General features: G+C 51.3%; 4 protein-coding genes across 4 annotated transcripts; 3 read left to right on the top strand and 1 right to left on the bottom strand.

Moving 5' to 3' along the window:
- Positions 1–2,718: 2,718 nt before the first annotated feature.
- On the top strand, positions 2,719–5,032 carry BKA58DRAFT_37625 (major facilitator superfamily domain-containing protein). The gene is made up of 3 exons (XM_046169502.1): positions 2,719–3,051; positions 3,259–4,442; positions 4,492–5,032. The coding sequence occupies exons 1-3, from the start codon at positions 2,926–2,928 to the stop codon at positions 4,826–4,828; spliced, it is 1,647 nt and encodes a 548-aa protein (XP_046021088.1). The 5' UTR covers positions 2,719–2,925; the 3' UTR covers positions 4,829–5,032.
- Positions 5,033–5,339: 307 nt separating this feature from the next.
- Positions 5,340–7,283, top strand: BKA58DRAFT_323545 (heterokaryon incompatibility protein-domain-containing protein; the record flags this gene model as incomplete). The annotated part of the gene is made up of 2 exons (XM_046167920.1): positions 5,340–5,806; positions 5,921–7,283. 2 exons carry the CDS (start codon positions 5,340–5,342, stop codon positions 7,281–7,283), a joined length of 1,830 nt encoding a protein of 609 aa, XP_046021089.1.
- A 196-nt stretch (positions 7,284–7,479) lies between these two features.
- BKA58DRAFT_448331 (Sas10 C-terminal domain-containing protein) lies at positions 7,480–9,734 on the bottom strand (the record flags this gene model as incomplete). The annotated part of the gene is made up of 3 exons (XM_046174275.1): positions 7,480–7,869; positions 7,926–9,489; positions 9,542–9,734. The coding sequence occupies 3 exons, from the start codon at positions 9,732–9,734 to the stop codon at positions 7,677–7,679; spliced, it is 1,950 nt and encodes a 649-aa protein (XP_046021090.1). The 3' UTR covers positions 7,480–7,676.
- A 183-nt stretch (positions 9,735–9,917) lies between these two features.
- BKA58DRAFT_37684 (uncharacterized protein) lies at positions 9,918–11,478 on the top strand. The gene is made up of 2 exons (XM_046169556.1): positions 9,918–10,145; positions 10,195–11,478. The coding sequence occupies exons 1-2, from the start codon at positions 10,029–10,031 to the stop codon at positions 11,185–11,187; spliced, it is 1,110 nt and encodes a 369-aa protein (XP_046021091.1). The 5' UTR covers positions 9,918–10,028; the 3' UTR covers positions 11,188–11,478.
- The last annotated feature ends 2,763 nt before the right edge of the window (positions 11,479–14,241 follow it).

Genomic DNA, 14,241 nt, shown 5'->3' on the forward strand with positions numbered 1-14,241 from the left:
TTAGGTGGGACGGGCGTAGGTGGAGGTTGTGGACCGTGATGTGGAGTTGGGCGTAAAAGGTTGACAGTGGATGAAGAGGTACGCCTTGTTTTATATCCACTTGTTTACTGACTGAGGTCGTACAGTGGAGATGATCAGGCAGGTGGTTGGCATGAACCCGCGAGACGCCAGCTCTTTTCGTGGTGCTGGCCCCCAATACCTACATACTATTTGCTCTCGGGTCATCATTTTGTTCATAAACCTTCAACCCAGTCTGTTAAGGTGACCTTTTAGGCATTGCTGCGGTCGATGCCAACGGAGTGTCTTAGCCCAGCAGCTTGCGGTTCCCTATGCGGATTCAACCGGCCGTATAACAACGGGCCTGTAGACGGTGGAGCCCTCGTCAAGCCGGCAGAATACAAAAACCCTGGTAGTCATACAATCCGGCCGTACTTTCCTGGTCTCTTCTTTTGAGGCGTATCTCTCCCATCCTACAGGTCTTGTACCTTAACAAGTGTGATACGTTTGCAAGAACATATGAATGGAGGGCTTGATCGAGCCCATCCTAACAGGCGTCGTACCTTGCGTCCTTGGCCATGACGGATGACCTGATATCGGCGATTTCCCCGGACTTGCGCCTTACGCCCCGAGTAGCTCGATCGAAAGACTACGAGACCGACCTGGTCGGTCAGCAATTCACAACCTTCTAAGCGATGAAGTCTTACCAATGAGATCCCTCATCTTCACTTCCCCGCTTCAACAGACCTGTACGTAACACAAAAGTTGCCAGCATGGACAATGGTAGGTCGTGAAGCATCGGACGTCGTCTCACTGAGCCGCTCGGACGCAGTAAGCAAAAACGAAGCCGCTGTCGATCTCCCAGGGCGCCGACGCGCTGCCGCAACCCAGGTCCAGGCTAAGGAACATTGAAGGTCAATCATTGATGTGTCATCGAATCTCAGTCTAGTTCGTCAGCTTGTCTTGAAAGTTGTTCCGATCTTACGGCCAAGCTTCTGGAGCTGGAGACGATGGGCTTGGTTCCCCACAAACACTCTGCGGCTGCCTTGCGCTAACATGGGGCGTATTGGAATTATGTGTTCTTGTGGCTGTGGCAAGACGTAGGTGGCATAAAGATCGAGCTGAAGGTCCAGCATACGTGCGTGAGGTGCGCGATACTCGTCTGGACGTGCCTTCTTTCGTGCGTTCAGGATGCACCTTTCCAAGGGGTCCACTAACGCCAGCGGCTGGGAGGGACCGTGCCGTGCCGTAGGCTCCGCATTAACGCTTATAAAGAGAAGAGGTAGAATCTGTGTATCAAGATCAAACGAGGTGCCTTACGATCGAACGTAAAGGTTATGACGAGAGTCGATGTGTTCGAAGGTGGTCGCTGCCGCGGGTCAGACTCGGCAAGTACAATGGCTCTAGCGCCCTTGCCTCGTCTATCGCCAGAAAATTGGTATTGGTCTCTGCGCAATCCCTTGTCGCATCTGTCGCAACAGGTATTGAAACTCACAAGTGCAGAGTGCTACTGTCCTTAGGATGAGTGACCATGAGTCTGGCCGCGGCGCTTCTCTGCCTGGCTCTGTCGGCAAGCGCAGGTTCCGAGAGGAGAGCCGAGTCTGTGACGGAAACTATATACCTTTGCGACCTCCCGATTTCGATTCAACATTCTCTCTCGCAAGTTCCAAACCCATGGTCAACATGCGTGGGTACTGTACGCTCATCGAATCATCGCTATTGTTGAAGGTTTTGGCTGTCGTCAGCATCATGAACCGTGGCATCATCAAACGGCGGTTTGGATATGACAGCCGCAGTAGCACCGTCTCCGAATAACTTAAAGGTAACGACATCTCACCCTTCCGTAGAGTGGCCGCTTCGTCTTTTTCTCTCTTCACACTCTCAGCTCCAAAAGATCTCGCGACGTAACGATTGTTGCGCAACCGACAGTGTAGCTGCGAGTACCTAGGTATAGGAGGCGACGTACAACCGTGTCGCAGTGTGGCTCCATAGAACATGGCGATCGCTGACGATCAAACATAAGGTAAAAGATAGGAGTGGTGGGTGTTTTCCTTGATCGTTCCATCCAATTTTCTCGCTTCTCCAGTCCACATTTCATTCAGCTTCGCGACCGTCTTAACGACCGCCGCCAACAACTGCAGTGCGAAAGCTAGCAAGAGATTGCGCTATGGAGATTGTGAAGACTCATCCGACATTCGCGGTATGCCTAACTTTGGTACCTAGCTCCGGGCGGACATACGATCGGACTTTATGCATGAGCATCCACACCATCATCTCTTACGCCCTGCGCCCTTTTCAGAGTCATACCACTTGAAAGAGCCCAAGGAGTCTGAATATTGCTTGGCCCCTTCCAAGCTTTCACAAGCCAGCCGGCTGGCAGGGGTCTGGCTCCGCCCCGACGAAGTCCCGGTGCTTATTGAAAACCGACGCACCGCAATCACTGTACATGCGCCGAAGGATTACAGTCACCAAAGTCGGCTTTCTCGCGTCATATTCTGCTCTCGTCAGAAGCATGGGATTCAATTAGTATCGAGCGCGGACGATTTCGTGGGAGTATGAACGAACGGCGCCTTTTTCCCCGCGTCGCTGTCTCGCGCTTTCGCTAACGCCGTTCACCGAGATCATGCCCCCCAAACCTGGCTTAGTCTTGTACGAGAACCTCGGGGTTAACGGACAGAAATACGTTCAGGGTGCGGGCAACGATGGGGACTCATTTCGTAATCCAGCTGCCTGCTGTCTTTCTATTATATACCTGCGGCTGACTCCTGGCGTTGTGATTGTGCACACTACAACGGTAACCGTCTCAAAACAGTTCTCGAGTCCCTTACAGCCGCAAACACCAAATTTGAGAAACACGATTGCAGGGAAAGTTTTGCGCACGGAAACCTCACCCGGATATCGTAGCGACAGCTACAGCCATCGCACAGCATGTCTTCATCAACACGAGAAGCATACCGCCAACATTCGAGGAGTAGCTCAGATACACATGTCCCAGACTTAGAAAAGGGCGACGCGAGACCAAACAAAGAGGAGGAAGAGGCTGTGGAAGAAAAGGTAAGCATCAATAACTTTTGAGGACAGGATCTCCGTCAGAACACTTCTGCTACGGCCTGAAGACTTTGGCGTCAGTGTGCGACCTGTTGCGCATGATGCGGAAAGGCATTCAGGCTAAGTTATCCTGGCATCGGGTGGTCGGCTACTGCACCATCATCGCCAGCCGTCACTTTTGAAACACTCCGAACAAGAGCTAACATTTTGAAGCAACCCCAGGAAGCAAGCGATGATATCGGAGAAAACCTCGAGAAGCATTTATCAAGAAAGAGCACGAAGAAGGACCAGCTCGCACCAGAGAAATACCCCTTATCCGATCTCGACAACAACCTCGTCGGCTGGGATACCCAAGATGATCCCGCGAACCCACGTAACTACACAACGAAAAGAAAGATCACACTCCTTGGATTGGTCGCCGCCATCACCTTCGTCAGTCCACTTGCCTCCTCCATCTTCGCACCAGGCATCCCGTTCGTCAATGCAGACTTCGGAAACACATCGCAGCTTCTTGGATCCTTCTCCGTCAGTGTCTACGTCCTAGGTTTCGCATTCGGCCCGCTCTTCCTGAGTCCGCTCTCCGAGATCTACGGCAGATACATTGTACTCAACTGTTCCAACCTCTTCTTCTGCTGCTTCACCCTCGGGTGCGCGCTCGCACCTAACCTCGGTGGCCTTATCGGCATGCGATTCCTCGCTGGCGTCGGAGGCAGCGCATGTTTGACAATCGGTACCGGTGTCATCGCCGACATGTTTGTCCCTGCGCAGCGAGGAAAAGCTGTTTCGCTCTACAGTACAGGTATCCTTTTCGGCCCTATCCTCGGCCCTATCTGCGGTGGCTTCATTGCGCAACGCGCAGGCTGGCGATGGGACATGTGGGTCGTACTCATCGTTGGTGGTCTCTTGACAGTGGCTCTTTTCGTCTTCAACAGCGAGACGTACCACGCTGTGCTGCTTAACCGCAAGACTTTGCGTTTACGCAAGGAGCTTAACCGCCCTGAGCTTCAGAACATCATGACTTACGAGAAGGATGCGGCTCTCCTCAGTCCTCTTCACATCCTCGGGAACGGCATCACGCGCCCACTCAAGATGCTCACCCGATCGCCCATCGTACTGCTCTGCTCGCTCTACATGTCTTTCCTCTTCGGCCTTCTGTTCCTCCTCTTCACGACCATCACACCCGTCTTCATCCAAACCTACGGCTGGTCTCCCGAAATCACCGGTCTGGCATACTTAGGTATCGGAATCGGCAACTTCATGGGCATCGCGTTCGTAGCCAAGACGAGCGACGCGACTATCATCCGACTAGCGAAGAAGAACAAGGGCGTCTACGAACCAGAGATGCGCTTACCGCTCTGCGTGTTCTTCGGTCTCCTAATCCCGATCTCTTTCTTCTGGTAAGTCCTCTCCCCTCCTCACCCTACTATCACTCACTAACAACACCAGGTACGGCTGGACAGCCTACAACAAAATCCACTGGATCGTCCCCATCATCTCCCTCGTCCCCTTCGGCTTCGGTCTCATGGGCATCTTCGCGCCCCTCCAGACCTACATGATCGACTGCTTCCCCCAGTTCGCCGCTTCCGCCATCGCCGGTATGACAGCCCTGCGCTGTCTATTCGGCGCCCTGCTGCCGCTTGCGGGGCCGACAATGTACGAGACACTAGGTTTGGGCTGGGGAAACAGCTTGCTGGGCTTCCTGGCTATTGCGTTTATCCCTGTGCCGGCGCTGTTATTTAGGTATGGAAAGGTTATCAGGGAGAAGTATCCTGTTAAGGTTTAGATTAGGAGAAGGAAGGGAAGTGTGCGTTGAGATTCATGATACCCGATAATGTATTTGTAATGTTTTCATAGCGTCGGGGTTTGTATCGAAAGTAATGAAGTAGATAAACATGATACACGTTCCATTGCGCTTTCCGTCTCTTACTGTACCAAGGCGCTAACACACACACTAGCCACCTTGCACTTCACAAGGCTGACATCCTGGTCCCCGCAATTTCACAAACTTCTACCCACCACTTCCCCGATCTAATGGTCTGCTCATCTGGCTAACACTGCTCCTCACTTGGCGTGCATTCTGGTGAGACGGCAGGCTTAGGACTACGATGCCGACTTATCTATCAAGCATTGTTTCCCCACTCAGCCTGATCACGCTATTGCGACTGTGATCGTTGAATTTGTCGCTGCCTTCGGGCTGTCAGTTCGAGCAACCTGATAATTTTTCATACTTCTCTTCCAACGACATTTGACTTCGACGGTCAATTCAACCAGTCGGACTTCTACGGATCTCCATGATGGCCACAATCGAACCCGATCCCAGGTCTCCGGTCTCCCCATATGAAAGCAAAGCGCTTGCCAACAATGAAATTCGTCTCCTCAAGATAGCATATATCGACGGCATCATCCAGTTGAAGTCGCGCCGACACGTGCTGGCCCAAGATCTTGATTACGATGCGATCTCGTATGTGTGGGGGAGCGCGCCAGCTACTGAGACTGTTCTATACAACGGCAAACCGCTCATCATCACACCGACCGCACTCGAGATGTTACATTACCTTCACGGATACCAAAGAAATACAAAAAAGAGGAGAATCTGGATTGATGCAATATGTATCAACCAAGACGATAAGAAAGAGAAGAGTAATCAGATATCCCTGATGCGCGACATCTATGCCTGGACCACAACTGTCATCGTATGGATGGGTCCTTCCACATTCGAAACCGATGTCTTCTTCGCAGGATTCCCAGACGTAAAGAAGAAGTCAAAAGAATGGATAGCGCATTATACCATAGATCCCAATTGTTGTGACCCAGTCAAAGAAGAACTTCTCTGCGATGCATACGTATTCTTTGAAGGACTATCCCAACTTCTCAGGGGCGAGTGGTTCAGACGTCTATGGACATATCAGGAGATCATCCTTCCTCCCAGAGCGACACTACTTTGTGGTGGCTCTTGGGCGGACTTCGATGAGTTCGTAGACTTCGTTACGGAAGGATTTCATCGTAGCACTTACATCGGAAAACTGTCTAATATAGGAAGAGATGCAAGAACCAGTACTGCGAACGTCACTTGCATTTCTATCCACTTTTATCGCAGTTTAACCTCTCAACAAGGATGGGGCACCGTGATACACTCTCAGAATGTTGCAATCAATCTATACAGCTTACGTTATCGACACGTGAAAGAGCCGGTCGATCGTGTCTGGGCGATTGTAGGACTTTTAGAGACCGATTTTCGAGATGCAATGACTTCAAAGGTTGACTACAGTGAACGGGGTCGCTTTGAATACTGGAAGACATGGATAATGTTTACCAAAGCTCTGATGGACACACCCGGTGGGATGAGACTATTGCAAATTCCGCCTACGCTGGGACCTAGATCTTCATACTTGCCATCCTGGTGCCCAGATCTTTCCGGAGCATCAGCATGCCATATGGTGATTGATGGGCAGTGGAATAATACGACAGAGAGACAATACGCGATCAATCGTTGGGCTTTATGTGAAGAAAACAGCGAAATAGAGAGGGCGAAAGTAACAGCAAGAGCTTGGGAAATCCAGTGTCATGATGAAACCTTCATTGGGACCGTAAGACATGACGATTTGCTTCGGATCCGAGGTTTTGTGCTAGACACCATTGAAGAGGTTGTTGAACATACGAAAATTCTCGACTTTGCATACGAGCGCTATGATAGAGATTCGGAAGAGCATACATTGTTGTATGATATTGCCGTTGGCCACCTCATGCAATGTCTAAGTCTAGCTCGCCGTGTCTTTTATGGGAAGAGCGAAGGCGTAGCCGATATACCGGACGATTTCCTCATGATTCACTTTGCGGATTGCTCTATCGGCGCGAAAGCGAGAAACGTATACTGTGAAATGTTGTCTAAGTTGATGACTTGGTACTCACCATCACGCTTTCAGCCTACCTGGGAGCAGAAGCAGTGTCATCAACGGTGGGTATATAGGCGCGGACATACGTTCTTCAGCACAAAAGGCGGTCGCATTGGATTCGCTCACCCTGGATGCAAACCAGGAGATCACGTTGCCACATTCTACAGTGGCCAGCCATTATATATTCTTCGGCAATTGACCCCAACGAAGTACGACATCGACTCGACCGGACAAGCATCCGATCACGTTCAGTATATGGGCGCTGCCTTCATCCCTCATCTCATGGAGCAATATCAAAGAGATGCAGCGCGCAGGGGACCCGTCACTACGTTCGTCATTCACTGAAATGCTGGACTAAACACTCAGAGGCAATTGTTGACGCAAAGAACTACATGAACATGCGAGGGAAACGAAAACACATTGCGCTAAGCACACGACTTTTCCATCGTTTTCAGAAGAGTGGCAAAAGGACTTTCATTACCTGCTTTATCGGATGAACACTAGGGGAAGTGGAAATTGTCAAAGGCGAACCGATATCTCATATCTAGGCGGGAATTCTTACAGCAAGGGTATTGTAGTAATGATACAAGGACTATATCGTCTTTCATCACGAGTTCCTGTCAGTTACTACATCCCAACATGTGCTCTTGCCAAATCTGTGATCGCACCCACACAACACCTGCACTCTCGGACTTTTGGAAAGCACAACCATGGTATCTCCATCCAACACAAAGTCTCCTACAACTTCCTACTCCTAACAAGCCCAGACTTAATACCCGTAAGCTCACCCCCATAGTTCGCACTGCCCTTTGCTGCAGCCCCCTTATCAAACACTTGTTTCATACTCTTGAGCTTCTTCTGCTTCTCCTTGTACTTCTCCTTCTTCTTGACACGCGGGTTCCGCACGCTCTTTTTGCGGTGGGGCGTCAATCTAGGTGGGTTGTTAGCATTTACTCGAGGGAAGTAGAAAAAGCGGAGAAAACATACCCCTTGTTCTTCTGAATCTGGTAAGAAATCATACGACGACCATCATCGCCAATGACTTCCTCTTCAATGACTTGCGCACCTTGCTTCTTAGCCAGGGCATAAGCCTCCGCGCGTTCAAGCTTAGTCTGCTTCTTGTCCTCCGAGCGCGCAGCGATCATATCGTAGTAACCATCCTCATCTTCAAAGTCGTCGCGCTTGGTAGCTGGCGCTTCATCAGCAGACGAAGCGCCATCGTCTTCGCCCAGAGCAACACCAGGACCAGCGTCCTTGTGCTGTCCTCGTTTCTCGGCTTCGGCTTGCAGACGTGCTTGTCGGTCCTTGAGGCGCTCGCGGTGCGGGATGTCGGCATCGCCGCCCATATCTTTGCCGGCGGCATCGCGCTTGTTTGCCTTTTGGGCGATTTGCGAGGTGTAGAAACGGAGGGATTTTTTCTTCTTGGCTTTTTCGGCGGCTTCGTGGGCGGTGAGCTCGGTTTCTTCGCCGAAGTCCGAGTCGTCTGCGTTGAGGAGGTTGAGCTTTGGTTCTGCGGTCTTCTTCTTGCGTGATGCCTTCTTGAGGGCAGCCTTGTCGGTGAGGGTATCGAGTGATGCCAGGTCCTGCTCTGTCTTTGCGAGCTTAGCAGCGCGTCGAGCTGCTGCTTCTGCTTGCGCCAATTCTGCTGCTCGTTCCGCCCTGGTCTTCTTCTGCTTTGTAGGCTTCTTAATGGTCAGATCGTTTTCGAGTTCCTCGGCGCTCACATCCTCAATAGCCGAGTCGTCATCTTCATCGGCTTCGACCATGGGATCCGCGATAGGTAGGTTCTCTATTCGCGTCCACACCTTCTGACACTTTAGTAAAGTCTCCATAACTGGGTGTTCGTGTAGCTCAGTAGGATCCATCGCAATGACTGGTGACCCATCGTCCGTTGCAGTCGAGCCAAGTACAGCAAAATACATGGCCATCGCTGCGAGATATGCGGCGCAAGCCCGGTATTTTGTGACAGCCTTTGGTGTTGGTGGAATTCTGTCTGTCTTCCCCGACTTCGCCATTTGTGCCTTCGATACCTTCTCGGCAGCCTTCGCGGCGGCGGCCAATTCCTCGTGAAGCGGCTGCAGCCTCAAGTATTCTTTCGAAATGTGTTCGAACTCGGGGTATCGCGTGCGCATAATCTTCATCCTCTCCTCCTCGGTCATGCTATCCGTGATCTGAAGTTGGGGTAGAACTTCCGTTACCACAGCGCCACCTTCTACATCTTTCTCTCCCTCTTGCGCCATCCACTCGTCCTCGTCAAAACCAAAGTCCGCCTCTGTCATGCTCTGTAGCTGCTTCTTTTGTATGCGCCGCGCTTCCGCCTCCTCGTCCAACGCATCTTGCTCCGTTTCTATCGCATCGGCGTTGTAATAATCCTTCTTCGAGGCACCCCATCCACCCACATCCTCATCTTCCTCGTCGACTGGTTTACGTTGTCCCGTGACATCGTCTCCCGATTCATCGCCGGTATCTTGGTCGTCGAAGTCGTCTTCATCTTCGTCGTCGTCGCTGCCGGCATCGAGGATTTCTTCGTCCGAGGCCTCTAAGAACTTATCTAGATCCAGATTAGCTGTCGCATTTTATACCTGTAACACGGCCTGACTAACCCTCTTCCTGATACTTCCTCAGCCTCTTAGCCGCCGGCCCTTCATCCAACAGTATCTTGTCCCGATTAATATGGAACTCGTCCTCCGAATCCGCGACATCCTCATACGAGTTGACTGCCATCCTGGAATCCTCCTCTTTTAGTGCTTTTGGCGCGCGCGACCCGCCGCTACCAGCCTTTCTCTTTTTTGCCATGATTGCGATATGTGTTGTGGCGTGGCGTATGTGGTGGTCGCAAATGTCGCGCGGGAACTTTTTTTCGGTAAGAAGTCTTGGCTTTACCGCGGAGGTCGGAAAGTCTCCACTAGTGGAGTGGAGCTAAAAGCTGCAGGGCGTATGTAAGCACGCCGCATGTGAATTCGTGCGATACCGACACGCGATTGACCGTACACCAATTGAGCATTGCGGTACCAATTCGTCCGCATAAGCAGAGTCAGACATCAGGCGTCCGATAATCTCCTTTATTGGAGTGTTAAAGTGCCTTTCCTCATGTCCCAATTGCTATTGGGAGCGACCATCATCCTCTTGGTGCTCGTTGGAATTATTAGTGCGGACATCATGGGTTTCGCGTTCTGGAAGGGCAACCAATTCCCAGTGGAGGGGAGAGTGAGTTTTCTACCGTCCTCTCTATACAGCTCACTAATGGCGTAAGTAGACGGTCCTGCTTACAGGCTCCTCACAAGGAATGGGCTGCGAAATCGCCCGTCTACTTTCCGCCCGCGGCGCAAACCTCATCCTCGTCGCACGTACCGCAAAGAACCTCGAAGCCGCCATAGCCCACGCGAAGACCCATGCCAAGAATCCTTCGACCCAACGCTTCACCTATATCGCCGCCGACGTGACCTCAGAGTCTGAGAACACGCGCATTCTGAAGGAAGCCACAGCTTGGAATGACGGACGCGTACCAGAGATAGTGTGGTGTGTCGCGGGGTCTTCAGTGCCAGGGCTCTTCATCGAGACGAGCACTGATACGCTGAGGAGACAGATGGAGCTGAATTACTTTGCATCAGCATACATGGCACACAAGACACTGCAGGCGTGGTTCTACCCCGAAGTACCGTATAAGTCGCAAGAAAAGGGCTCTGCTCCTGAACTACCTCGCAAGTTCATCATGACCTCATCCGCGCTCGCCTTCATGAACCTCGCAGGCTACTCCGCCTACTCCCCCGCCAAAGCCGCGATCCGGTCACTCGCCGACGGTCTCCGCTCCGAAGTCCAGCTTTACAACGCGGCGCGCCGCTCCAAGACGAGTAACACCGGTGTTGTACCTGCGCCTTTTGACGTCGATATCCACGTTGTCTTCCCAGGCAGCATACTGTCACCCGGTTTCGAAAACGAGAACAAGACAAAACACCCCGTAAGCTTCGAGCTAGAGTCGTCGGACCCCAAGCAGACTGAGCTGGAAGCTGCAACGGCGGCGATCAAAGGACTGGAAGGTGGCGATTTCATGACCCCTACAAACTGGCTAGTGCATTTGATGCGTTATGGCTCCATGTCAGGTAGCCAGAGGAATAATGTCGTTCTTGATACCATCGGAGCGTGGATCGCGACAATCATCTGGTTGGTCATGGTGCCGGATCTGAATGGTAAGGTTTGGGCTTGGGGCAAGAAGAACGGTATGAGCGTGTTCAGGCCGAATGCACAATAGATGGTGTTTCATATTGCGAACTGCTTGAGCCTATACCCGAGATGAAATTATACTATGGTAATGGAATGTTAGATATTAAGATCAGCCAGGAACCCCCAGGATTCTCCAGCAGCGGAATCCACCCAATGCGCTCGTGGAATGATGTCTGGCATGTTGCATCCGGGCTGATGAGATCGCAGTACATGTGCCGGTACACGTACCGCGATAGCAGTCTTTTTCTTAGACGAAATTCTGGTCCGACCTGGCATTCGGTAGCCTTTGATAAAGCAGTGCCATGGGTATGAATTCTCGTGCTCTAGTCGATGTCCATAACCCTGTATGTTGTCGTCTGTGCCCTCAATATCCACCGGTCTGCCCGTAACCAGAACGTCTAAGTTGGGATACCATCCACGGGCATCAAGATATTGGAAGAGATTGGTAGCAAAGTCTATAGGTTGGGAACTGACTCGTTCAGGTATTCGTTGTTAGGGCCATCGCAGTCTCCATCGAAAATTACTGGATCGTATGTGAACAGGATTGAGCGTAACTGCGACGTCTTCTCGAATCATGTCTACCAATCGTCAGCTATATCGCTGCAGCGCGCAAGAGAACCCTGTTTACGACAAACTCCGCCCAGTCTTCGGCATCTTCCCATGTGGTTTCAACCATAACATGAATAGATATTGGTAAGCGAAGATGTTGCACATTCTGGCATCTCGAAAGAAGGCGCGATGACTGATCGTTCCAATCGCCGAAATGATTTACACTGTATTGTTTTTGCACGCCGAAACTCTTTAGTCCAGGGTCTCTGCGCTCAAGCATGCGCCAGAATTTGTCTAGATTGCAATCTGTAGTCCAGACGAGATGCAGACTGGTAGGGCTTTTGCGACAGTCAAGCAGATCTGAGATGGGATCACTGTTGGCAATAGTAGCATACACATGCTCCAAAGCAGGGCTCCCAGCCATAATCAGCCACCTTCGAGAACGCCAGCAATTGATAGATAGTCTACATGTTTCGTGTGGCGATGTGCACCAGCTGATATCCGCAAAATTTCGTCGTGTAACGAACGGATTCCACACTGGGCATCAACAGACCTATGGGTTTGCCCAATTCGTGGAGAGACTACCTGAACTCGAATTATTTTCCGTTCTTTTCCCGGTGAATGTTTGGACAGGGGACGTAAACACATAATAGGACAGGGAGTGCTATGATGGTTCGACGAAGCGTCGTCAAATTGTTGCGCGTGAACTCTCACTCGAAGGCTGCCTCCCAGAATCATTCGGCGCCTCTATACCCTACATGTTCGACTTGTCTCGGGTAACTGAGCTGTCTCTATCCATGTGCAGGTATCAACCACTAGGATACCTGTCCAGCTCATCCGAACTGCGGAATCTAGTGTACTTCGGACTACGAAAGATCGACAATTCCAACGTTTCGACAACTCTGTAAGCGACGACGCAAAAGTGCTGGTTACAAGGAATCAAAATCTTCGGCACTTTTTTCTCCACATGCATGGAGTCCAAAATGTGTCTATAGACCCTCAAACGTCGTCGCGCGATCCACTCTATATGTGGCGACTGCACCTAGAGCTCAGGGCTCTGTCACTGTTCGACCTAACGTGTCAGAATGCAGATGTTCACACTCTGTTTCCAGGACTATGGGAATTAAGACACATATGTAGCTGATTCAGCTTTTTGGGGCAACTCGGTTTGTGGTTTCATGATAATCATCTCCCTGCACCTGAGGTAGAGCAACGACATCATTCCCTCGTACGCTATCTGGCGAGTCCAGGCTACTCACCAGCGTTGTCACCGGAAGACTTGATGACATCGCACACTTCCTAGGAACCAATCGAAAAGCTCAAGAAGCTGAAGACGCTGCATCTTTATCATAGCCGCAACATTAAAGTCGCTATTCATCTATGCCTGGGGTAGATGCTCGCGACATCCAGCACCAACTCTCGACACAGTTTTTCCAATGGACACATACACGATGTTCCTCCCTTAAGATCTTCATAATCGCGCCATATTCGGTGACCCTTCGTTTCGAGGCATTTACTGAGCCCAACGGAGGGAACGCAGAATCAGAATTCTCCTACAACATCGTGGAGAATTCAGCGCAACAGTGTTTCGTAAAGAAGGTTGTAGAGCTCGACAATGGAACCCCCCAAATCATAGCGACTAGAGTCACCCAAAGCCGACTTCGAGCGGACTTTCCAGAGCTGTATATATTTGACTACGATACCGACACTCGGGTAGCAGATCGCCTGGCCTAAGAGGTTGCATACCGTGCGATGATTTTGGTTCGAGCCAGGAAGTGAATGAGCCTGGTTCTGGAACCAGATCTTCGCCTCCAAGGCCCCCAGTTCCATACGTGGAATTGAGCATCTACCTCGGCGGATGCAGCTATAGAAGATGTACAGGGGCTCCAGCGTTGACTATCACATGGAATTGAGCCAAGTCAGGTTCGCTAGCGTGGAGTGCCCCGAACGAAAACACGGCTCGGATGCGTGTCATGTCCAGTCTCCCGGACCTGCGGACTCATGGAACCGGCGCTACTATCGACGATCACGACGATCATCCAGAGGGCCGTCGTCTCATCGTCTTCGTTAGAACATCAATACGACCGAGACAAATGCCGATGTCATGGTATTCTCAAAGCTCTATCCATGTGCGTGAAAAGACTGATTGACGGCTCAGTAGCAAAATCCAATAGCGGTCCTCCGGAAGCGAGCCGCTGGACCCTTGCCCCAGAGTAAAGTGGAGCTGCGAACCGCGTGGACAGGCGGATGCGGAGACTACACAGAAAGAGAGCTGCTGTCCCGAGGCTAAAATTACTGCATGAAGTCGCCATGCTCATCGCTCATGCCAGCGAAAGGTTAATTCTTACAGACGAGGCTACTCAACCGCACCGAATCATTCACCTGCACCCATGGTCAAAGGGTACCCCATGGTTTGACCCCACAAGCGCGATATAGATCCACTGCAGATCAAAGGGTTTCCAGATGCATCTACGTTGACCAAAATCGCCGACTGCCGTTGCTCGATATATGCGCGTAAGCGCGCGTTGATTGC

Source organism: Alternaria rosae (genome assembly GCF_020736505.1).
Source record: "Alternaria rosae strain MPI-PUGE-AT-0040 chromosome Unknown BKA58scaffold_10, whole genome shotgun sequence".
NCBI lineage: Eukaryota > Fungi > Ascomycota > Dothideomycetes > Pleosporales > Pleosporaceae > Alternaria > Alternaria rosae.

Bases quoted from the DNA above. Each gene is read 5' to 3' on its own strand.
- BKA58DRAFT_37625 (XM_046169502.1), top strand. From the start codon at position 2,926: ATGTCTTCATCAACACGAGAAGCATACCGCCAACATTCGAGGAGTAGC. The intron at 3,052-3,258 runs GTAAGCATCAAT...AACATTTTGAAG, and splicing joins AAGAGGCTGTGGAAGAAAAG to CAACCCCAGGAAGCAAGCGA. The intron at 4,443-4,491 runs GTAAGTCCTCTC...TAACAACACCAG, and splicing joins ATCCCGATCTCTTTCTTCTG to GTACGGCTGGACAGCCTACA.
- BKA58DRAFT_37684 (XM_046169556.1), top strand. From the start codon at position 10,029: ATGTCCCAATTGCTATTGGGAGCGACCATCATCCTCTTGGTGCTCGTT. The intron at 10,146-10,194 runs GTGAGTTTTCTA...TGGCGTAAGTAG, and splicing joins AATTCCCAGTGGAGGGGAGA to ACGGTCCTGCTTACAGGCTC.